The sequence below is a fragment of the Ambystoma mexicanum genome, chromosome 1q (genome assembly GCF_040938575.1).
Source record: "Ambystoma mexicanum isolate Mex_15411 chromosome 1q, UKY_AmexF1_1, whole genome shotgun sequence".
Taxonomy (NCBI): domain Eukaryota; kingdom Metazoa; phylum Chordata; class Amphibia; order Caudata; family Ambystomatidae; genus Ambystoma; species Ambystoma mexicanum.
This window is the reverse complement of record NC_090922.1, coordinates 1149033799-1149060312: the sequence shown is the minus strand read 5'-3', so window position 1 is coordinate 1149060312 and position 26514 is coordinate 1149033799. Positions and strand designations below refer to the sequence as shown.

The 26514-nt window shown below is 46.3% G+C and overlaps 1 protein-coding gene across 2 annotated transcripts in view; it reads right to left on the bottom strand.

Moving 5' to 3' along the window:
* Positions 1–26514, bottom strand: part of ASB17 (ankyrin repeat and SOCS box containing 17) — a 378360-nt gene that overhangs the window by 41575 nt on the left and 310271 nt on the right. For both annotated transcript variants that reach the window (XM_069635331.1, XM_069635323.1), the window contains exon 2: positions 20310–20589. In XM_069635331.1, coding sequence (XP_069491432.1) covers positions 20310–20589 — 280 coding nt within the window. The remainder of the gene's footprint in view (positions 1–20309; positions 20590–26514) is intronic.

Here is a 26514-nt window from a genome sequence, read left to right as displayed (position 1 = left end):
CACAAACCCAGCGGACTTAAGAACATGAGTGCAGCAGACAGTGGCCCTCATTACGACCCTGGCGGAATACGAAAAACGATGGCGGAAATGTAATACCGCCATCAAATACCGCCCGTTGCGATCATGACCCGTCACCGTAAAGTACGATGCCATTAGCGACACCGTAGCGAACGCCAACGCTAACAGCACCAAGTACGCGCATGCGCGCCCTGCAAAACCGCAATATCCGCCATGGCGCAACGGTACGCGAATGCTGACCCCAGCGGACATTCACCTAACGCCATCAAGCATGGCGGAAAGTACCATTCCGCCATGGCGAGAACTACGGCATCGCGAACCAACCGTAATGGCCCTACTGAGTGCCTGTACTCCACTCCCTGGCCACATTGCACAACTCCTCGTAGGCGCAATGCAGTCACACCATGCAACCAGCGAAATGTACAAGTCACCCATGCATGCCAACGAACAAATGCATGCAGGGGCCCCAAGTGCCCTGTGAGTGGCCATCCACAATTGGCAACACACCATTGCCGTACTGATGCAGCACAGGCATCTGAAGGTGCAAGTACACCAAAACGAACAGAAAATTCCATGACACAAAACAACAACAGTCCCCCATCGCTTGCCACCAGTGCAAATCAACATCCAAAGCAGTAACCTGAGGGAGACTGCACCAGCCCTGTACACATGCCAGTAGTCAAACCAACCATCAGCATAAGGACGTACCACACAACTGTACCCAGAAGCCGGAACCCAATGCAGAACACCTCACAATACATCGCGCCACAAATCGGAATATGCCACATTACTAGCAAAGAATAACGCTACACGGTTAATATCTGAATATAAATTTAATGCACATCAAAATCACCAAGCCCATACAGCCATTTGAACAAAAACTCACAAATGATCAGCATTACTGTGGGCTGCATCCGCAATAAATGACCAGCTTCCCCATGTGTGACGCCCTGTACCTTCATGGCACACAGGGGCTACATCAACGTCCAAAAAGGCAACATGGAAGCGCCTAGGACCGCAGGGCCGTCCCATGAAGTAGGCACTAGTCCAGCTGGAAGCTAGGTATGCTGCACCTAGCCACTAGTACTGCGTAAGGGCATGTGGGCCATTGGCGATCGTCCCATAAGATCGTAATGGTGCTCCACTGATTAACTCGAAGCTGCAGGTGTCGACTGTAGAAGCCATCTGCAGGAGTGGCGTACAGATGGCAGCGGCAGAAGGGGAGGAGATACATGTCACCCAAATGAAAAAAATGATAGTATGGGCATCCAAACTCCATATGCATTACTCACTTCATTCAACACACCAAACCTACAACCATATGCATGCTAGCCCACTCATAAGGATCAATTGCACCCAAAAATCACTTGCGAATCATTACGACACAAATCGAGGTGAATACACTATTTCAAACGAGTGTCTGTGTGCATGCGCCAGTCAGAACAGGATCCATCAGATGGGATCATCAACGTGCATAGACACAAGTGATTGAAGGCGCGTCGAGACAGGGAGGGTTCAACAAGGGCAGACAGACGATGGTCCCACTATGGCAGCCTTGCATCGCATAGCGCAGGGGAAGGGGACAGATTCCAAATAGGCATGTACATGGCAGACTCCCAATTAAATCATCTTTCCATGCATCCATTCATCATTCCCTCATCCCGTAATGAAAACGCCTGAATATTCACTCACATAACATTCGAAATTTCCATAGAGTCTGTGCGTAATGCAGCCTTCAAAATCCACTGTGCTCCTACACGGATTCCTTGTGTAGTGAAGTCACATGTATTTGGGAACGTCCTGCCTTATCGTCCACTACGCCATGGCGCATCCCATTCAGACCATATCAATCATTGCATTCCCGTCATGGGCCCTGTCCCAAGGACATTCAACAATAGAACGTTACATTTCCAGTCAGACCTGTGGGAGTCTCCACACCGCTAGTTGAAAACCGAAAGCGCTGTCCTTCGAATTCCTCATTTGCAACATCACGTTGAAAAGGCATCTGTGAACGCTTGTATTCACAAATACATGTATGCAGTGCGGCTGTGTGTGAAAAGGGTAACTGGCCTCAATCACTGATGGGACTCCCCGCCGTCGGTGAACGTCGGTACAGTGCTGCATGAGGGTCCACCGTTGATCGAGCACTACATTCCACTGACCCTTCACAAGTCTGCTCGCGAATGCAAATATAGTATGTGCAACAATGGGACCATAGCAGAATTAACATATAAACCAATATTCCACAGCCATCGGGATTAAGAACATGATTGCAAATGCAAGATGCCATGCGTCGAATTGCAGCGTCGTGTGCGGGACGTGCTCGCACGAAAGGCATTGCAGCTGACACAGGTGGAATGAATCACCACAGGTGAAGGCTATACAGCCTGAAAACACATAAATTGCACACCCAACCCCCTCCCCCAACCACACCCACTCCAGAATGCTACCGGCAGGACTAGCGATGTTGGGCCTGGGGGACCTGATTGCACTGCAAGTACTCCAACTTCAAGAAGAAGACGAACGCCAACTACTACAACAACCGGCCGCACAGAGGAGACGCAGGAGGAGGAGGAGGAGGAGGAGGGCAAGGCATGGCCAGCAAGCCCCACCAGCACAGCCACTACCACCACGCAGGCAGCCCGCAATCCCATGCCTCCGAGCTAATCCGTTCAACCTCACAGCTGAGCAGATCCACACCCTCTACCGTTTGGACCGGGACACCATAACCGCCATTGTCGACATGACACACGCTGACCTTGTCAGCATGATAGATAGCCCAACCGCCATCCCACCCCTACTGAAGGTGGTGTCTGTACTCCACTTCCTGGCCACAGGCACCTACCAGCACACAGTCGGACAGTTGCATGGCATTTCACAGCCACTATTCTCACGGACACTATTCCAAGTGCTTGATGCCCTCCTGAAGCACTCAGACGACTACATCACTTTACCACGCTCGGAGCAGGAGCTAACAAACACAAAAGTGGGATTCCATGCACTTGGCGGCATACCGGGTTGCATTGGTGCCATCGACTGCACCCATGTGGAATTGGTTGTCCCACATGCCATGGAGGCCCAGTACCGCAACCGGAAACAATATCATTCTATCAATGTGCAAATGGTGTGTGACTCCAACAGGATCTTTACACATTGTTCTGCCCGATTTCCGGGATCAACACATGATTCTATGGTCTTGCGGAACTCTAGAATACCACGCTACATGGAGCGACACGCAGGGCGCCGATCCTGGCTACTCGGTGAGTCTCATTTAATGCATGAGTATGTGGGGTAGGTGATGCGTGAATGACCTGGCAGGAAGGGGGGGGTGCGTACGTAGCAATGACATTCCACAAACATCCTTTCTTGTCCACATACAGGTGATTGCGGGTATCCACTGAAGAGATGGCTCCTTACACCAATCCGGAACCCACAGGACCAGCATGAGGAGGACTACAACCATGCCCACTCACGTACCCGTGTGGTCATGGAACAGGCATTCGGCCTACTGAAGGCTCGTTTCCGCTGCCTCAGCAGGTCTGGCGGGGCACTCCTGTACCGCCATGAGAAGGTGGCAAAGATGGTCATGGCATGTGTCATGCTACACAACATGTGCGTACGTAGGAATGTGGCCATGCCCCCCGACGCAGAACTGCTAGCACCTGAAGATGGTCATGATGAGGGTGGGGATGTGGCAGCACCTCAAGGGGTCCGCGAGGCACAGGAGGCCCGTGATTTACGGCAGAATCTCATAGATGCATGCTTCTAGCACTCACGCCTGGTGGCTGTTACATGGACATGGGACTTGTGGCATTGTGTGTGTCTGGGACATGCACAATATGGACTGTACGCCAGGATAGGCCTCGTACACAGAGATCAATGTCCACACATCTCATAGGATGAATATGAAGAATTGTATTGCAGATGTGAAAAGACATTACACACCCAATCGACCCGCCACCCAAAGAAGCCCAACACACCCCCTCCACCCTCCTACCTCCCCCCCGAACACCAGTGTCCAATGACGCTCATTGTCAGTGGGCAGACGCTATTGCAAGCCCCCTCTCCGGGTATCAGGGGCACCCCTGCCTGTGGAGCGCCGGGTCCTCCCAGATCTACGTTGGGGGCTGCCCTGGACGGAACTTGCAACGGATGATGTCTCTGCCTGCTCACGTCCATGCATGTCCCTAAGGGTTTGTGAGAGCTCAGTGAGCACACGGCGCACAGCGGCAAGTTCACCACATACGTCTTTGGACGTCGCATGCAGTTCACCCCTCAGGCTCTCGGTACTTCTCTCCATTTGTGCCCTTAGTGTCTCTGTACTTCGCTCGATTTCTGCCCTAAGTGTCTCAGTAGATGTTTCAATGGCTGCCTTAGAACCCCCACATTCATCAGCATGCTCCTTGAGGAGCGTGGCTAGTTGCTGCTGTTGCACTATCATCTGCTCGAGGGACTGTTGCCTCTGCTGGGCCATGCCCATTTGCGGTGGTGTCACAGAGGGGCTGGGCGCCTCATGTTGTCTTGCAACAGGCCTTGTGGGGGTTGGCCAGTCGTCGTCTTGTGGGTGCCCCTGCGTGGTTTCCTCATGGTGTACGGGATGAAACATGCGGGGGGATTGGGACAGGTCATGGATGTGTCCTACTTCGGCAGCACCGTTTTCTGTGTCGGAGCATGCTGGCATGAATGCAGTGTCACCTAGGGTGCTGCTGCCACCAGAAGCAGTGCCTTCTGTGGCATCCATTGGGGGGACCTGTGGTGCTGCTGTTGTGGACATGCTGGCTGCTGGGGTGCCTGTTGATGTCCCCTCCAGTGTGCTGCCACTCGATTTGTGCAGCTGCCGTGCCTTGATCCGTGCAGCTGAGGTGGAGGGTCTTTGGCCGTTGGTCTTGGCCCTCTTTGCAGGTGTGCTGGTAGGGGTGTCCTGAAGCTCGTCGTTGGAATCGGACCCTGTGGTGGAGTAAAGGAGGGCGAGCGTTATTCATGGGTCTGTGGTAATTGTAATGGCAATTGTATCACATGCATTGGGGTGGTACCTGGGGGTGATTTGGGTCAGGGCCTTGGAGGTGGTCTCATTTTTGTGTGCATTGGGGATGCAGTTATTTTGCAGTCTGCAGTTAGGGTGTGCATGCTGCACATGTAGAGTGTGTTTTTTGGTTTTTTGAATATTTATTTATTTGATCTGACTTTTAAGGGGCGCTGTCATGGCATTGTATGTGGTCGTTCTCCTGAACATGTGTTTCTATTGCACTATGGGGACACATGGTACTTCACATGGTTGGTAATTGGGGATTTGCCATAGTTTTATTTGGGCCACCTACCTGATTCTTCTGATGTCTGCACTCCTTTCTCCATCCCTCCGACTCCCTCTATGCTCTCCATTCCAATGGTGGAGGCACAGATTTCTTCCCAGGGGGTCAACTTGATGGGTGATTCCGATCCTCCCCCGGTAGCTGTGGCAATGTTCCGGTTGGCAGAGAGTATGCTCCGGACGCGTATCCGTAGGTCGTCCCATCGCTTTCTGCATTGCTGTGGGTTGCGGGGTGCGGTCCCCACCGCACTTACCCGCTGTGCCACCAGCGCCCATATGGCCTTCTTGTTCGCAAGTGCCGTCCTGGTCATTTGCATGGAGAAGACGACGGCAGCATTCTCCTGGAGGGTCTCTGTGAGCATGGTGAGTTCCTCGTGAGAGAAGTGGACCTGCCGCTTGCGGTCGCACGCTTTTTTAGCAACTTTTCCCATATTGATTTTTTGGACTGGGGTGGCTAACGGGTTGGGATGTGTCTCAGGGTCGGATTTTTAATGGTTGTGTTGGGATTCTGCTTTTATAGGTGTACGGCGTGCTGTTTCCCGTTCCGGCCCCATGTTTTTACTTCCGTTTCCGTATATTTACGGTGACCGTATTTTGCGCTGACCGCTCATTACGGTGACCGCTAAGATGGGTGGCGGAATTGCACCTAGGGCGACGTACGACGGCGGTAAGGGGCGTTTTGGGGTCATTTCCGCCATCGCGGACTTTGCACTTCCGCCATGGCGTAATGCTCGTGCCCGATGGGTCAGAATTAGCCGCACTTTCCTCCATCGTGCAGTGGCGGAAACGCTATTTACGCTATGGCGGTCATGTCAGTTGATTTCCGCCAGGGTCGTAATGAGGGCCAGTGTCTTGCCTAAACTTCCAGGATTCTAATAATTACTAAATGTGAAAAACATATCAGAAAATCCATCACAAATATATATGTGCGTGTGTGTGAAGTAAGTGCATTAACGTAATAATACACTTAGTTCACATACACGTACATATTCATGATAACTCCGTCTGACTACGCATGCGTGCGCATGCTCAGTCATGATTTATATTAAAGCAGAGGGAGCAGGGGCACTGAAATAGCAGAGGCATCCTTGTACAGAGGAAAGCAGTGGGGGCAGAGGAGAGGGCGCTTGGGGCAGTGTCTATACACCTCAGCCATCCCCCACCACACTGCTCCAACCTTTGAGGGAGGAAATCAGTGAAGGGTGGTGCGAGGGAGGCGGGAGGGAGACGGAAACGTCCACTTCACTTTGCATCCAAAAATACAATGTGGGCTCCTTTGTGTTTTTAAAAAATATACATATTTCTAGTGCAGGGCCTAGTTGTAACCCGGTCACCCTAGATTATTTTCTTCACACAATACTGAAACCTGTGCACAGGTACGTCTGTTTCTAAAGTGTAGCGTTGCACAGGCCCCTAGAAAAGTAGGTGTTTTTCAACATACCCACCAGGCTTGTAAAATGCTGACATTGTTTGGGGAAAAGCCAGTCACTTGCAGAAAGCGCGCATAGGCTTTAAAAGAATGGGCTTGTCAACTCGCAGGAAATGAAAAGTCAGTTCCCCCAAAATATCCCATCTTTGGTATTATTTTCTGATAAAACCCCTGCGGTAAAGGTAAGGTTATCAAAGCCAGTAGCCAACACAATATGCACCTTGGTCATACCCTGCCTAATTGCTTGTTTTAGTGAATGTGGTCTCTGAAGAAGGTATTTCTGACAAATCTATTAGCCTTGCCATGTAGAAGGGTTCTTGCGGAACGGAAGGAACAGTGCTGCGGGCAGGTGCAAGTCAGCAGGATTGTGGGGCCGATTCCTGGAACAAACGTGCGCCGAAAATCTATGCGCAAGCAGGCGCAAGCAGGCGCAAGCAGGCGCAAGCAGAAAAAAAGAGGCGCACGCGCACGCGTGCGATTCATGGAAGTCCCTGCGCGTGTCTTCCTCGGGATGTGCGCCAAACCCGTGCATGGCGCACACGTCACTGCAACATCCCGAAAGACGTGCGCGACGCGCACAGTGAAAGCGCACAACCTCTGCGCATACGCTAGAAAGTGGGCGTAACACGGGGCGTAACGCGCAGAATGGGGAACAACTTGCGAAAACAAGGGCGTAACTGGGGATGTACTGCAGGGAAGCAGAGGGAACGCCCACACGCACCCGAACCACACGTATTCATGGAACCGAATAGGGCAAAGCCACGCACAGCGAAAGACACGCACAAGCCGATACACGTCCGCCACACGAAGGCAGGCGGTAGCGTCCCTGCGCATTACAAAAATGGCAACATACAGCAATTGTGCGAGCGGGGCACGTGTATTTCGGGGGTTCGCGTGAACTTTCTCACGCGATCGGGCCTGGGGGAGCGGGCTACGTGTATTTCAGGGGTTCGCGTGAACTTTTTCACGCGATCGGGCCTGGGGGAGCGGGCTACGTGTATTTCAGGGGTTCGCGTGAACTTTCTCACGCGATCGGGCCTGGGGGAGCGGGCTACGTGTGTTTCGGGGTGCCCGGGAAGTTCCACACGCGAATAGCCTGGGTACGTGTGTTCCGGGGTGCCGGGAACTTTCACACGCGATTGGTGGAAATCCACGTGTGTTCTGTCATCACGTGCAATGAGGGAAACACCTGCGCGCGTCACGTCACTTACGCGCATAGGCCCTTTCCTCGTATTACACGCGGACGTGCAGTTTCCACGCGCGCTTACGCGCATGGCCCTTTCCTCGTATTACACGCTGACGTGCATGTGTGTTGGGGATTGTGAGGACCTGGTGGAGGATGCCCATGGTGGCTGGGGGGTGGGGGCGATAGGGGACATGAGTGGGGGCCTGGTGGGGGCTGGCCATGGTGGCTGGGGGGTGTGGGTGGTGGGAGACATGGGTGGGGGCCTGGTGGAGGCTGCCCCTGCACTGCTGGGGGGTGGGGGTGGTGTGAGGCATGGGTGTGGGCCTGGTGGATGCTGCCCCTGGTGACTGGGGGGGGTGGGGGTGCTGGGAGACATGGGTGGGGGCCTGGTGGAGGCTGCCCCTGGTGACTGGGGGGGTGGGGGTGCTGGGAGACATGGGTGGGGGCCTGCTGGCAGGTGCCCCGCAATGCTGGGGGTGGGGGTGCAAGGGGACATGAGTTGGTGATCATTGGTGCAAGGAGACATGTGGCTTTGCTGGGGGGCATGCCCATGTTGGGTGGGCTGCCTGCGGGACATGACCAGGGTTGCAGGGTAGTCCCCTGTGGTGTGGACTGCCTGCAGGGGCCGTGGAGGGTGTACAGGGAACACCTGGGAGGACCCACACTGGCAAATCACATGTAGGACTCCCCGGCACCCCTGAAATACACGTACCCTGCTGAAATTGCGTGTAAAACTTCGTGCGCACCCCTGTAATACCCGCACGCAGCCCAATCGCGTGTGAAACTTTGCGCGCACCCCTAATACCCGCACGCAGCCCAATCACGTGTGGAACTTCCCGCGCACCCCTGAAATACACGCGCCCAGGCCAATCGCGTGTGGAACTTCCCGCGCATCCCTGAAATACACGCGCCCAGGCCAATCGCGTGTGGAACTTCCCACGCACCCCTGAAATACACGCGCCCAGGCCAATCGCGTGTGGAACTTCCCGCGCACCCCTGCAATACACGCGGCCAAGCCAATCACGTGTGGAACTTCTCACGCACCGCGCGAGAAACTTCACGCGAACCCCTGAAATACACGTAGCCCGCTGCCCCAGGCCCGATCGCGTGAAGATAGCCCGCTCCCCCAGGCCCGATCGCGTGAGAAAGTTCACGCGAACCCCTGAAATACACGTAGCCCGCTCCCCCAGGCCCGATCGCGTGAGAGAGTTCACGCGAACCCCTGAAATACACGTAGCCCGCTCCCCCAGGCCCGATCGCGTGAGAGAGTTCACGCGAACCCCTGGAATACACGTAGCCCGCTCCCCCAGGCCCGATCGCGTGATAGAGTTCACGCGAACCCCTGGAATACACGTAGCCCGCTCCCCCAGGCCCGATCGCGTGAGAAAGTTCACGCGAACCCCTGAAATACACGTAGCCCGCTCCCCCAGGCCCGATCGCGTGAGAAACTTCACGCGAACCCCTGAAATACACGTAGCCCGCTTCCCGTGCTGGTACAGGGTTAGCGCAGCCCTTTGCGCTGGATTGGGGATTTTGATGGCTTTTCCCTGCGTGGAAGGCATTTTTGGGGGCGTAACTGGCGCTGCTGCAAGGTCGCTGCGCCACTGTGCGCCACGGCTGGTTTTGGTGGCTGGAATCCATGAATACGCTGTGCGCGGAAATGGGTTTTGGCGCACGCGGCTGGCGCAGGGATTCGCACGCGCACACTGTGCGCCAGCCGCATGCGCCACTTGTGCGCTGAATTCTATGAATTGGCCCCTTAGTGTCACCGTTGCACCTTATCAAAGATACTGCATACATGACTGCTGCTTGAGGACTGGGGCTGCAGCGCCCAGCTTCATTGGACGCCAAGGTCTCAACAATGAAGGCTTTGTTCGGTGGGACGGAAATTATGCTACGGGTGAAAAGAGAAACCCGCTGAACAAACTGTATCAAGCTCAGTATGGGGAGAGGGGCTAACTTCGCTGTCTTTGTACATCTCGCGTCACATGTGGGCCAACTGCTTTGCGAAAGGTACGTATGTGCCAAATATGCGTCCACCCTGACAGTCACTCCCATCTAGGAAATATAGCCAATGAGGTTCTCGTCATACCCGCAGACAGGTGAAGACATTTCTTCTAACCCAAGGCGCACTGAAGCATCTGTTTAGTTGCGCGTGGCGACTTTTTATGAATCTTCAATTGATAAATACACATAGACCGAATTCGCCATGGCTGATCACTCTAGGATTTCCAATTTCTGTGCCTCTGAATGCTACTTAGTCTCCAATTCTGTCTTTTTTCGTTCATGCATTGGTGAGTTGCACACACCTTTTTGGGATTCCCTCGCCGATTTCTGTCCCTTTAGTCCATGCATTCAGCATGCACCCTGTAAAAATGATAAAGAACATCCTAGTGGTACAAAAATGGAGCAGGTAATTTTTCGTATTTTACATGTGTGAACAACCGGGTACGATTTGTTTACCGAATTTCCTTTTTTGTAAGAAGCAAAATGGAATTGGTGCATCCTGCTCTATTAAACTGTTTTGCATCTACCACCACAGCTTAACTAATCCCCCATGATATATTTATCTTATGCTAGTATGCTTTTGCACTGCGCCAAATCGCCAATGCAGTAGTTTTAAAGCGCCAAATGCATATCTGAAGCATATCGTGCCAAGGCTCAAACTGGCGGCCCATGGCCGAACCAAAAACGCAAAATGTTGGTGTCGGCCACTTTTTGGCCAATGTGGGCCGGTTTGACGAGTTATTACACTATGCGGCTAGTAGTTTTGACCAGTGTTGCTGAATAAATAGTCTTTAACATGTACAATTTGCATCACATTTTATCAAAAAACTCCCCCTTGGGTACTATTCAAGTAGTGTTGCAAAATGAATAGCCATTTGCAACTGTGGGACACTTTTTTATTGGTGCCCGAGACAATTTTATGGCCCAGTCCGACCCAGATTGCCAGTGCTTTAAGTGGGGTAAGAAATTGAGAGGGGGCCCTCATTTGGGGGGGTGGCTTGCCTGATGGGCGTGGCCTAAAACTTGAAGGCGTGGCCTAAAGAAGAGCATGTAAAACACACTGAACAGGGGTGGTCTCGTCTACATAACTAAGCGCATACTGCAACACTTCTGGTACAACCAAAACGTGTGGTCCTGAGAAAATAATTTAATTGCACTGTTGAGGGTGAGGCTTCCTTCCTTCCTCCCCCCACCCAACATGGTTGTCCCACTTCCCCTGGTGTCTGTCCCAACCAAGCTGTGGCATAGAAGGCTAGGCACCTTTTGAGTACCGTTATGGGGTTAATGAGTCAAACATTAACACCCTTGTCTACACAGGGAGTGGAAACAAAGGGGTGTTAATGGTGGGTGGGGATGCTGAGCTGTGACTAACACAAGTGCCAGCCAGCCCCAGCTTCGCACAAACTCGTTTGAGCGAAGCTATGACTGCCCTACACTTCTGTCAGTCACAGCTGCCTGACTTGTTGACGGCGGGCTCCTCTCCCGTCACGGCTGCAGCCGTGGCGGGACAATGACCCGCCGTCAAGTGGTGGGACTGGAGTGCCCCAGCAGGGCCCTGGCACAGCCTCACTTTTTGGGGACTGCCGGGGCCCGGCCCGGCAGGCCCTGGCCCACTTAAAGCACTGCTGATTGTAGTCCATCAGACCATAGTCTACTGGGAAGCGAAGCATGAGCAAGGGTGAGGGAGTTAGACGGTTTCAGGTCCATATGGGCTACCAGCCCATCCCACTTGTCGTGGGATGCAGCAGGAAGTTGTCGTGCATGAATCTTGATGGGTCCCATTTAGCTACACCATGGAACAAGGAAAGCCCTCGCTGCCCAGATACACAAGCAGCATGTCATATCTGTGCCAAGCCCGGGGCACAGAGTTTGGCAGATTTCCAGAACACTCAGAAAGATTCCTAGTTGGGCTGGCTACAGTGCCAATGTTTCTCCTATATGTTTTAGAAGGACTCAAATGAACCTCATTATGAACTCGCTACATATATTCTTGACCTGTAGTGCATGGTTGACTTGTCCTGATAACAGTTTTTGAGATTGTGAATTTTAATAATAGAACTTTATAAAACTCACAGCCTGTGTCGAGATGCAGTACACTGTCCACAGTGCTCTGTACACATAGCACTAGTACACATGTACAGTCCTGTGTTCATTCTCACTATCTGGATCCTGCATATGGGGTTTTGTATTTGTACAAGACATTGAAAACTTGCTAGAGGCTCATGCATAACCATTGGAGGAGGACGGCACGGAACGTCCCTTAGGGTAATAATGCAATGATGCTAGGCCAGCCTGAGCGGCCACTGTTGGCCAGATCCAGCCACTTTGATGACAGTCCACTGTGAAGAAATTGTATTATTATTATTTTAAACGTGTATAATATGCGACCCTAACTCTGGAGCCGAAGCAAATCTTTGCACTAAAAAAGTAAGTCATGCACACGGTCAAAAACCATATACACCACATGGATGAAAATTAAAACGGGTCACATCCTGTCTGTTTCGTAGGACATATTTGCCAACATGCTCCATTCCAATTGGTAAGCGCTTATCCAGTCCTGTTTTTTTTCCTTTGCCTTCTAGGACCTCTAGTTCTGCTTTCCCATTATAAAACTCTGAATACAAATGCGAAGCAAAAAACAGGACTGGATAAGCACTTACAGATTGGAATGGAACATGTTGGCAACTATGCTAGGAACATGCAAAAACTCTATTTTTAGTGGATTCTGCTTCAGGTAGGCCGATGCCACCCATGCCTGGATATAGGCTAGGCCACTCTCCAAGTGGTGGATATAAGCAGCCAATGCCAGTCGAGGATGTAAATGAGTATCATTGGTATACTGGCGGATAGAGACCCCTCACCCTGCTACAGGAACTCCAAGTGCCACCCCAGACTACTGGGAGGGAGGGGGACCTAGGAGTTTCCATCTGTCCAAAAATGCCATGTGGCCCGAAAGAAAAGATGAAAAGCATTCCAGCACTTTTACCCCTATACCCATCCCTCTCTCCAGCATCCATAGGTGTGCCTCATGGGTGGTTGAACCAAGGGAGGATAGCCTAGGGTCAATGCGCTCGCCTTGCAAGTAAGACGACACAGAGCAACACTGGTTTGATTCCCGGGTTCATGCTTAGAAACCGCTGGGTATTAAATGTGTTATAAATAACCAATTACAATGACAAAATGCCCACTGAGAGGTCCAGCAGCAGAAGAAAAAGACCTCCTCACCATCCGGTACTTGTAGCACAAAACCAACCACCTGAAGGGTCGACGTTTCAGGCCCACACCCAAGTCTGAAGCCAGAGTGAAATGGCTGTCATTAATTGCCCTGGTCCTTTGAGTGCCTCAAGTCTTACAATTAATGTCCCTAAAAAGGTAGGTTGCAGTGTTTCTTGTGCTCCTTGACCACGGCCTCGAAAGCACTTCATAATTGTTCCCGCCTGCAGATCGGTTTGTCGCAGTACAAACATAATGAGGATGTGTGATTTGTGTCCCCAAGTTTAAAGAATCCAAATTGGCTTTCTCCAGAAAGAGGAAGAATTCGACCAGCCTTCAGGTTTTCAGGGAAGAAGCTTTGTTTTAAGGAGGCGTCTGCAATCCTGAAATGGGCCTGCAAGACGTCTTCCTTTATATTTGTTCATGGAACGATATCCTCAGTATATGAAACAGCTTTCAATGACCGCAGTATGGGCCTTCAAATCAATGAGTTTACAAATCCTTCACCAAGAAGAATGTAAGACTTAGCGTTGCAAGAGGTCCACTTTGTTTGTAGGAAGTGTACAGAAGTGCATTGACATTATTGGTGTGACCAAGCGCTCTGTGAATGTCGTTGCCTCTTTGCCCTATGTGTTCTGCATTTACTGTGCTTTGTTTTTTCAAATAAAAACATTCCCAGGGATTTTTGCTCAGTCGTATTTTTGATTATTAATGCATTCCTTGACCTGGAGTACAGTCCCCCAGCCTTTCATAGGCGTTTTGTTTGTTAGTTACATTTCCAGTGATATGGACATTTCAATATGTAAAGTACTGTTGTGACATGTTGCCAGAAAAGGTGCAGACAAAACTCAACCTGTTGGCAAATCTCTAAGTTGAATATTGTTTGAGCTTATAGCCGTCAGCAATCATGTCCTTGTATTGTGTCTTCTCAATACTAATGATCAAAATATTAAAGCAATGGTGGGGCATATAGAGGTTGTGCAAGCTGTCATCCTTAAAAATGCACTTTGAGGCAGTACGGTGACCCAAAAAGTTTCAATCCACTTAGGTATGTCATCAAACTGAAAAAAGATGAATTGTTTCCATAAACTCTTACTCCACTTACCCCACTTTCCTGGTACAAGGGCAAAACATGACATGATAGGCTGTCAGATTTTCCTACCCCGTCACTTTTTCCTACCTCTGAATGGGTTGCACAATGCCTGCTCTCAGTAGGATTTTCTGACGGGTAGCAAAAAATGACATGGCAGGCTGTCAGATTTTTCTACCACGTCACTTTTTCCTACCTCTGGGTGGGTTGCCCAATGCCTGCTCTCGGTAGGATTTTCTGACGGGTAGCAAAAAATGATATGACAGGCTGTCAGATTTTCCTACCCTGTCACTTTTTCCTACCTCTGGGTGGGTTGCCCAATGCCTGCTCTGGGTAGGATTTTCTGACGGGTAGCAAAAAATGACATGGCAGACTGTCAGATTTTCCTACCCTGTCACTTTTTCCTACCTCTGGGTGGGTTGCCCAATGCCTGCTCTCGGTAGGATTTTCTGACGGGTAGCAAAAAATGACGACATGCTGTCAGATTTTCCTACCCCGTCACTTTTTCCTACCTCTGGGTGGATTGCTTAATGCCTGCTCTCGGTAGGATTTTCTGACGGGGAGCAAAAAATGACATTACAATTCCTGTCTGATTTTCCTACCGATAGGATTTTCTGACAGATAGCAAAAAGTGACGTTACACTGGCACTGGCGTTCTACTTACAAATACAGATTCTACTCGAGTATACGCGAGGATCCCAATCCATCTATCTCGACACTGACTGTTGGTCCTTTGTTAAGGAGAATTATGGATGTATTAGGGTCATAAATCGTATGACTCAGAGTGACTACGCAAGTGCAGTCACGCACTATTTAAGGATACTGTGACATAGGTTCATACTGTGCCTGGTATTTGGAAGTTCCAATATACCGACAGCATTTGACCTGACTGCTTGAAATATGGTTAACATGAGGTCATTTCCTTATTATTATTCTTTTGGCCTTTTTGTTAATACAGCAGTGAATACTGCTTCCCATACGGCAGCCTACACATCACCTGCCCGGGGGAGTGCAGTTTAAGGGACAGCCGGGTGAGTTGAATCATTTTGAACCTGTTGGCTTTTTCCACATTTTCACACACAGCAGCCCCTAAGAGAAAATACAGTCATGTAATTAGGGTGAATGATATCTGTGTTTTTGATACACAGGGTTTGGCGGTAGTCTCTGTTCCACTTACAAGCGGAATTAAGGTTAGTGCTTTAATACTTGCAGTGAATATAGCTAGTCATTTACATTCAGTTGGCAATTTAACTAAGTTAGTATTTTCATTACCTTTTAGGCGATTGTGCAAACACAAAGTTACTGTTGGAAAAGTTATGGAACTAAATGCTCCCAGGCCCTGTAGATGGATTTCTAAAAATCCGAAACACGTTGGCAACTGCAAAGTAGAGTGGAGCCTATTGGGATGATTACAATTTTTTTTATGTTTGGTGTTTGATATTCTGTAACACAACCATTCACTTGATTGTCCGAAGTTCGATTTGCACAATCGCTGTTGCCAACTTTCAATTTGAAAATAATTTCCCTTCATGATGCTTGTAATTAATATTATGCTCTAAAACTTAATAAAGACTGATGATATTTTTTGAGAATGATAACTTCTTATTCATTACGGATGTGAAAATATGGCCTGAAATCTCTGCCTTCAGAGTTTAAGTAATAGTGAAGATGGATACATTATGGTTGTAACCGTGGATGTGCGGTTATGCTGAAATGTCTATTGCTTATGTACTGTACATTACAAGCGTACTAGGGAGGCCCGGCTCCTTGGGTATCCTTGGGTATCACCCTTTAGCGCTTTTTGAAGTTGACCTGGGACGTTATGTCCCCTGAGAGTGCACATAAGGCTTGGCAACAACAGGTCTTGTTTCTGCATTTTCTTCAGTCTCGGGTGGCCTTGAGACTCTCCCCTTCTGCACCTGAAATGATTCTAAATGCTGACAAACCCGTTAAATTTGTTTGATCTTTGAAATAACTCCTACTGTTTGAATGCTACATTTACACAGTTGTGCCTCCCACCTCTACCTTCGTATCCTGCTCCCACCGCTACTCACTCTAGAGTCAAGTGACCTTCAGTTAACTGCAACACCACTCTACCACTAAGGTCATCACCATATCGTCTTTATGGGACCACTTACCCAGCAGGAAGATTAGCAGGATCCTCCTGGTGATGTGGTCCTGTGTCTGCCAGAACCAAAAGGAGAGGCACCTCCCTCTCTTGTTATATTCAGCTGGCGGGTTTTCAACGGGGTAGTCCATGGCATCATTTAAGGCTGTCTTCGAAGGATGTCTCCAGTGGGACTGGTAAGCAAATCATTGTAGGTATAGCAGGATATAATTATGTCTTTGAGAGTCTTATCTGCCTGGGCCTCTAATTTCATCCTTAAATCCCTGCCTTGTCCCAAAGTTATTTTCACTCTGCACTCTATTCTAGTTAATGTGATCAAGATGCCGGTGTTTAAATATTGGATCAGCAGTTAAACTGCACTGAATATACATAATCTCCTTTTCGCTGAATCAATGTCTATTCAGATTTCAACGGAAACCTGGCTGAAGGATGAGCCATCTTCAGTTCTGTGCAATCTTAATCCAGAATGATTTGACATTTTGAGTAAATCTCCTCCATTGGGTACAGCAGGGGGCTAGCTGTAATTTACCATCATTCTCATGAATTATCTATGGATAGTTGTGCGTATTTGATCAGCAGTTAAGCTGCACTGAATATACATGATCTCCTTTTAGCTGAATCAATGTCTATTCAGATTTCAACAGAAACCTGGCTGAAGGATGATCCATCTTCAGTTCTGTGCAATCTTAATCCAGAATGATTTGAAATTTTGAGTAAATCTCCTCCATTGGGTACAGCAGGGGGCTAGCTGTAATTTACCATCAATCTCATGAATTATCTATGGATAGTTGTGCATATTTGATCAGCAGTTAAGCTGCACTGAATATACATGATCTCCTTTTAGCTGAATCAATGTCTATTCAGATTTCAACAGAAACCTGGCTGAAAGATGAGCCATCTTCAGTTCTGTGCAATCTTAATCCAGAATGATTTGACATTTTGAGTAAATCTCCTCCATTGGGTACAGCAGGGGGCTAGCTGTAATTTACCATCAAGCTCATGAATTATCTATGGATAGTTGTGCGTATTTGAGCATTTATTTGTTAAGAACCAAACATTGATGGAGAATTGACAGGGAATAGTATCCATACACTGCCACCTCAATTATCATGCACATTTTGTAAGAGATTTCCAAGTTCTTACGGGATTTTAACTTACATGTAGATTGCATAGATAATATGGTATATGAGGTGTGTTTTTAGATTTAATAATGTCATTAGGTTTTATTCCTAATATTGATCAGCCTATTGATGCACTTGGACATCAATAAGACCTTGTCTTAGATATGTCATCATTAAAGATAAAGTCACAACACTAGTCAGGGGGTCGGACAATATTTTTATACATTTTTACCTGCTGGCTTACAAGGTTGTCAAAAATCAGCTTCACAAACAGTACCACAGTTTTAACTATGCATATATATATATATATATATCTTTTTCACCCCAGTCAATTAATGGGTGCTTTGGTAAAAAATGAGAACTCAGCAGGAAAGTGCAGTCAATATCTATCTGACCTCCTCAATTGTGGGCATCAGAGATACATTTGAGTATATCTTCCCTTTTCCTTTTTGATCATCTCACTAGCTTGAGAAACATAACACCAGTACTCAATTGGTTCATATGTGATTTAGCCATTCTAAAGGTGTAAAGAAACAGGCCAGCGAAGAAGCGAAATTGAGATTTTCTCTAGTCCAAGCCACACTAGGCATCTTGCGAAGTACAGGAGACCATAGGGGCATGCTACTTGGCTTGCAAAAAATAACTGTGTCACAGGTCATGTTAGTAAACGGCAAGGTTCTACACATCAGTTACTCGCTCTCTGAAAAACATGTATACCTTCACCCATCCCATCATTTCAGGATAAAGATGCAGTCGTTTTTTGCAGGGATCTTGCACAATTCTTGTATTTCAAAAAACCACACAATCAGAGACAGGACAGAAAATAATAGACCTTCAACTACTGGTCTAGAAGATGAGACAAAGTTGAACCAGAAGATGGGTCAGTTAAGGATTGCTTTGCCAAGGCTATCATTCAGACTAAACTGGGGGCTCTGATAAGTTTAGTCAGCAAATCCCTAGATATAGGGATTTACCCAGAGAGTAGTAAACAAGGTGTAATCACACCTCTTCTAATCAGGTTCTGCATTAGACTTGATGCCAGTTAATAGTTGTTGACCCATTTCCTAACTACCTTTTGTAGCATATATTTTGGAGAAAATTATCTCCACCAAGTTGCAGGACAATTTGGAGACCAATGGCCTGTTGCATGATTTATAGTCTGGCCTCTGGCCTTGGAGGGAGACAGAAACTGCTGTCACAGACATAAACATTGTTGCTCCTATGTTTAGGATCGAAGGTTCAGTATTAAGCTGGATAAGATCCTTTCTGACTGAGTGGACTCATCTAGTGAGACTGGTAGAGCATTAGTCAGGAGGAATGGACTTTGTCTGAGAAGTCCATCAAGATTTAGTGCTCTCACTGTTGCCTTTTCATGCCTAGCTGCATCCCCTGGTGGGATAATCTAGGAGTTTGCTATGAGGTTTCAGATGTATGACAATGTCATCCGATTGCTGGTCAAGTCTGATAGGAGTGTGGGGGACTAGAACAAGGGTAGGGGACACTTGCTGCAGATCCAAGAGTGGACGGAGGCCAATTAACATGTCTTCATTTCAGGGAAGCCAGAGTACCTCTTGTCCAATCTAGCTCCCTTTCATCTGGCAAAGAATCTCAGCATCACCATACCCGGAACAAATGGGGGTTGCTTGAGAACTCCATTGGGTGTGCTTTGTGATACCTCTTTCTTTTGAAAGACAGATCAGTGTTGTTGTAAGGAGTGCCTAGATTCTTCTTGGCCTCTGATTAGCCCAGTTTCTCAGGCTTCTATGATTCAGGCACTGGCCCTCTGTAGGCTTCATAGCCCTATGTAAAGACAATGCTTCTGTAACAAACAAAAAGAAGCAATACACTCAAAACCTCTGGGCTTATTTGGGGCCTGGGGAGTTGTGATCCCAATTCCTGTAATAGATGCACATTTAGCTAGATATCCATAGCGCAAAAGATCAAACTTAAATCTCTGGCTATTTTTGTGGAAAGTTCAGATGTCGATTTCCCACAGTATTCATATAATCAGACAACGCATTATTGTCCAGGGAGAACACTTTGCCTCTTATTTGATAATAGGTTGACATCACTGAGTGCAATACTCTACAATGGGTTTGTATGGGGGGAGGGTGTATCTGCAGGATTCAGGAATTAAAATCTGGAATTCTTGACCTTATGGTCTTTACCAACAGACTTCATACAGAGTCTTTTTCCAACAAGACAAGTAATATTTGTTTCAACCTGGTTAAAATGATTTATCTTTTCCTATTTTCTTAACTTTACAACTTCTAGGAGTTTGGCTAGTTGTATAGCGATAATGATTATGGAAATGTGAGTTTTGTTTATGTATGTGCTGCATGATACTAAATATTGGCAATTGTGCGTCTAATCAATGCAATTCAATTAATAAATAGAAGCTGGTCATTTACCAAAGACCAGAGACAACAAAAGTGTTTTTTCTGTACCCTTGTTGTGTGAACTTTATTTGGGAATATGTTCACTGTTTCAGGGATGCAGCCATTGACATTTTTGAAGTACATGACTACATGTTGCATGGAGGTCCCGGCGATGCCATTGAAGCATAGCCAGATATTCTACGAAAAAATGCAAATGTTCAGCCCTATTTTGTAAAGTTACTACTTTTCATCATCTCACAGAATATCTATGACTTAGGTAGACACATGGATAATAGCAATCTGCTGTGGTGTGTTCCCATTGTGATGTTTAATTTTGTCTTGTTCTCATTTTTCAATGTTTAGATATTTTTTGTTGGTTTACTTCTTCAGATTTCTTAACACATATGAAAAACCATTTAATGTTTACTTACTTCAAACTCAGAAACAGGAATATATCTCAGAACTCTGGAACATAGTAGTAGGCATAATTTTGCATCTTCTTGGATATCTACTAATTCGTGGTCGTCCATTATTCTTATTCTTGAAGGGTAAAACACAATTTTAAACACAATGTCTTTTGGATTCTTCTCTCTTTCTAGGATTCCATACTGGAGTAGGATTTGTAGGATACTGGACTGTCTGGTCTGAGCAACATAAAGTAGAGGTGTGATGCCACTGGGTGGACATGGACAGTATACGGGTGTAAACGTTCTGCAATTTAAAATTAAAAAAAGACTTAGAATTACTGATTTAGAGACATGGAAAACATGCATTACCCTTCTTTTACAACACTTTTAAATCAGAAACCTAAAAAAAAACAATGTGCTGCTAAAGTTTGCTTTAACAGGAGTTTCTAGTTTCTATTAGTGGTCTTAAAATAGTACCACTATCAGTCATTGTAACTTTAGTACACAATAAAAATGGCTTATCATATCATATCAATACAACTAATTGCTGGCGGGCTGTGCAGATGGAAATGGTATGGCAGTGCTCCAGCAGCGATACACAACATCCAATAGGAGGACAATATGACAAGTCACTACAGGCAGACCTCGATTTCTTACCAAATCGACCATAAACTCAAATAAACATATGATCCTAATGACTAGCTGTACACATTGTTGTGGCTGCAAAATGGATGGACCACTGTGAAAACTGAATCATTAGTGTTTTGTTTCAGTGGCTACTACTTTTTATTCCTGCACTCGCGAGGGGAGCTCTTGGGCAGCACAGTCCCCTATTATCCAGGAGGACACTTTTATGTACCAAACATTTCTCCAAATTTTAAAGTAAGTTCAATGACTTCTGTTTGTAATTTTTGGAAAAGATAAACGTGGTTTGTTGAAAAGGCGCCTGTACAGTTCCAAATGTATCTTTCATGGCAAATTGCAAAGTTATTCAGGTGATATATCCTAAACTATTACTTTCTTTTTTTATACATTTATTTTACATTTTCATAAATAGCACAAGCAATTGCCAAAAAGATCAAACATTAATACAATTAAAAAAATATATACTTACAAAATGAACTACATTAGACACAGGATCCCCCCAACACAAAACACACACTCTCTGTATATAATGTATATAATATGTCAATTACCATGTATTGTGCTTTGTAACCTGTACCAGCGCCCATTTACTCCCGGGTCCGTAGCGCTATATAAATAAAATAAACAAACAAACAAACAAACATACACTCACCATCAGCTAAAATACATAACTCCAATTCCCATACCAAAAATTCATGAATCTAGACATTGAGCCTACTTTATTATTATTATTTATTTAATTATTTGTTTGTTTAGTTCCAACAGAACTTTACAAACTTGCACAAATTATATAGCACTATAAGCACATTATAAAACATATATAAAACACACAAATTCCATCAACAACATGTAGGTCTGTCTAATTTCCAATTGCAAATTACAGCATAGAATTTAATTTAATTACACATTCTCGGAAGCCTCCTAAGGGTAAGAGCTATTCAGGCCAACTGACAAAGGCAAACTATAGTATCAACTAACACATACCTAAACAGTTCCTATATGGCCTATGATACTAATCCATGCCCAATGGTCAGGTGTATATTACATACATTTTTAATGACTAAAATTCAAATAAAAGGTTGTGATCAAGATCACATGTTCCTGGTAAAACACATGTTTTTCCAAATGCATGTTACATACAATTTATACATTTTAAAACCTGTTATGAATAAATACAATAAAAACCAATCAGATTTAAAAACAATATAATTAATGGAACACCAGACTTACCAGTGTCCATTCTAAATTCTGTTAAAATTCCTTATATCTCAAATTCCAATGGGCAGACGCTTTTTAATAATACACCATAAGTGATACAAGGCAATATGTCCACTTAAAGTCTCTATTAAGACAGTAGCTCCAAAAGGCATCATCCCTTAATTACTCGTAAGTATGAACCATTGTGCCTAGAATTGTCATGTATTCAACTCCTGCGCATTCAATAAAAAAGCGTATTGCTTCTCCACTTTTCCAGGGATTTTGCAGATGTGACAGCACCTGTCATTTAAAGGAATCCCCCGATGGTCTCCAATAGAGACATATATTTCCAACTGATTAATATGTAACCTCAAACGGAAATACTGGACTGAAGGATTCGGCACTGCCTCAAGTATCTCTGTGGTTGCAGTGAGTTGTGCATAACTCCTAAAACATAGGAATAACTACGTAAAGTCGCCAAATGGGTACAGTCGTTGATCCAATCCAACTGATTGGCTTTACCTTTGAAAATACACTTTAATATATCATAGTTTGCTCCTCTAGAGAAGTCAAGACTCCATCCAATACTCTTATATAAATAAGCTACAAGAGTCTCGAAGCCCTCTTCTCTACTCCCATAGTGCAAATTACCACTATGGCCTAGTAAAGCAATCAGTTGACACTTGTGTTTAGTGTGGATTCTCAATGCCAATTAACCTTGTCTAATCAATAACTCCCCTTTTAGCGAGACCAAACCCAACTTTAACCGAATATATTCCATTGTAGTTGAAGCACTAAGCCTCATGATACGTTTCCAGAACAGTCCCTCTATACCATCCAGCCATGCCAAGTCTCTCGTGACCAGGGCCTCAATCCCATACAACACCATGGGACAGAAACCTTGTTTATACAATATTATAATACCTCAAAGTGAAAACCCTGCTGTATTTCTCTCAAAGTTGTAAATCAACTGTGTCATACGTAGGGTTTTAACTTACTTGGCTACAACTATATACTTATAAGTTTTACTACTACTCATATCAAGACCTAAACAAGGATATGTTTCGACATATTCCACTTTAACCAGGCTGGTATTAAAACTAGGACACTTCACCTTTTTAGAGTAAACAACCAAGACTTTTGTCTTCCCGTATTGATTTTCAGTACATTTTCTATTGCATAGTTGTTCAGGGCAGCAAACATAGCTTTAGCTCCAAAGTATGTGTAATTTAGCATAACTAAATCGTCATCATAAAGCAAGCATGGGATGGTTCGCCCTCCTATTTTTGGACAGCAACCTGTGGCTGGTAACAAACAGGCCGGCAAGTCAACCATGTATAGATTGTACAGCAACGATGCAAGTGTACATCCCTGTTTCACCCCCTTGCCAATCTTAACTACGGCAGAAACTCCCCCTCCTCATCCAAACGGACCCATGCTTGGGTATTCTGGTGGAGATCTTTCAAAACATCCACAAGCCGCAGAGAGCACCCCGAGGTTAGCAAATTTCACCATAATTTTGCATGACCAACCCCATCGAACGCTGGTCTAAAATCAACAAAGGTCACATACAGTGTCCGCCCACCTGGCTCCAGTGTCCCCCGTATCAGAGAGTCTAGTATCCTAAGATTCTGTGTCGTACAGCAACCTGGCCAGAATCCAGTCTGCATAAATTGCGGTGCTTGACTGTCCTCCACCCATCCCTGTAGAGCCCTCAGGACAAAATTCGAAAATATCTATCCTGTCACATCTAATAGTGACAGCAGTCTGTAGTTCTCAGGCAGCAGTCAATCACCTTCCCTATATACCGGCAGAAGTAGAGACTGCTGCCACGATACAGGTATATTCTGTGACACACATACCTTATCAAATAATATTTTTAGTACCCTAGCCCACTGTACAGGGTTCTGCTTCAATATCACATTGGCCAGGCCATTGGGGCCAAGAGCCCTAGAATTTTTAAGTTTAAGAATAACAACTCTTAACTTCAGCTTTGTTAAATGTCAAGGGCCACCCTCCAATCATATAGTCCGAAGCATAAGGCAATCTGTTGTCTGTACAACCGTCCTCCAAATGCCTCAGCCAAACCGATTCCTGTATGGGATTCAGTATTTGTTTCTTACTGTCCCCTTAGGCCATAGCCAACATTCACCAGATCTTCCTAGGGCAGTCACTTCGAAGTGCCATAATCATGTTTTGCCAGCTCACATTACGGATAGAAAATCTCCATTGCTTAAGCCACCTATAATATTTTTTCTTTATGCTCTGGATATAGGAGGCCAATGCCAGGGGCAGTAGACCCAATCTGCGTGCCATCCAGATCTCTTTCCGCATTACTCGCGTAGCCTCCCGTATGGCTCATCAAAAATGTAAGAAGGCTTACTACAAACCACCTGCGGTGCTCATCTATTAATGCCAGTATTCAAAGTAAGGGCCCTAATCCATTCCTCGATCCGATCACCATTCTTGGAGCCCATGATTTCCTAGTCCACTTCCTGGATCTCCGAGATCTTCATGCCAAACCTGTATAAGTGCTTTGCCGTCCACTGAACACCATTACCTGCATGGGTTACCTGGATATCAGTGCATCCTCTCTGCCTTAGCCCTTGAAATTGTACATTAATGGCCAATGCCAAGATGTTATGGTCACTGAACTCGATAGGCACCACCTTTAATTTTTCAACCATCTGGAGGCAATCGGTATTACCAAAGAGATAGTCCAGGGTGGCCACACAGTTATTTCCCTCACATGTATAGCCACCTGGGTTATCACCCACTGTCCTACCATTTAACATGCGTAGGTCCCATGTCCCAAATAGGTAACCCAATTGTGCAACTTGTTTATAAGCCGCACATGGCTTGTCATCCAAACAACTGTCTTTTAAATTGGCACCAAGAATAATCGGCATAACCCCATTTTGCCTTCAGCTGTCAACAAGATGTCTTCAATATTGGTGTATATATCATCCATCGCTTTAGTACTGGGGGTACATAAACATTTATAATCAGCATCATTATAATCATGGTCGGTGTAAACGTTTTTGAAACATAACCTTCTCAATGGTCGGTGCAAACGTTTTTGAAACATAACCTTCTCAAACGATATGTTTTTCTAACTGTTACTCCCTACATTCTTTCTGCTCTTTCCCGGTACCTCAAGGTTAAAAAACAACTGATCCTTATGGCTGTCGACAAATATGCGGCCGTACTGAGCCCGTTTTTCAAACAGAAAATGAAGTGGCCTTCACTGCGAATGCAAATACATTCTCATTTTGCAACAACATATCAGCGGCTACTCATGAGAATGGCTACTCCCGTACACATGCGGAACTGCTGTGTGTACGAAATAGAGCAGATGGCTGCCTCAGATTCCCGCCAGTCTAACCGCAGTAATGTTGTTTATGTATTGTAAAATGGACGCAGTAAATTCATTTCGTACGAGTAGCAAGTTTCACTGTACCATACGACAATGCTAGCAAGAATACTTCAATGTTTCACTTTCTACTACCAAGTCTCATTAACGCTCACCTTTCGAAACAGTGTTCCATAAGTGTAACAAGTGCATTGGTGTCTTTTTCGTTTAGGTATATTAGCGGCGATGTCCGCGTTCAACAGAAAACGAAGTAAACATGGCGGACGTATCGAAAGATTAAGACGCACTTCACGCTGTGCCACAACCAATCGGTGAAAGCGCAACATGGTCGTGGCCAGCACGCCACGGAATAGCCAACTGCAATCTTCTCCATGCAGCGAACAGGGAAGTGTGACCGCGGAGCGGACATAGATATCACAAATTTGTAGAGACAAACTTTTTGATCGTTTTTAAGGGAACTACTGGATGGATTGTCACAAAATTTACAAAAGCACGCTTTTTGCGACCAAGCCCCTGCCACTGCTGCAAATTTGGTTGAAATCCGTCCAGCGGTTTGGCCTGTAGCTGTGCGCAAAGTTCTCCCCCATTCAGTCTATGGGGAAAAAAAGAGGTTTTGGGACCCCCCTAAAACTTTGCCCTCCCCGGATCAAACATCACCAAACTTTGCAAAACAATTCAGAGTAGCCCATATACTTGTTTTGCAAAGTTTGGTGAGGATTCGTCCAAGTACAGCGGAGTTATAAGCCGCCCAAAAAGTACTCTTCCTATGGAAACAGCAACTTAACCATAACTACACAGCCACTAATGTGGCTGTGTAATTTAATGGAAAAACGTTGTTAAAGGGACATTATGGTTACAAGTAAAACCGAAAAACCTCAGAAATTCACCAGTTATGGTAAGCTAAACAACCATTGCTCGTGCCACCACTGTGTACTGCTAAGACTAACACCCAGGACATCAAAGATGACATCACAAATGTCATTGATGACATCACGGATGACATCACATATCTGG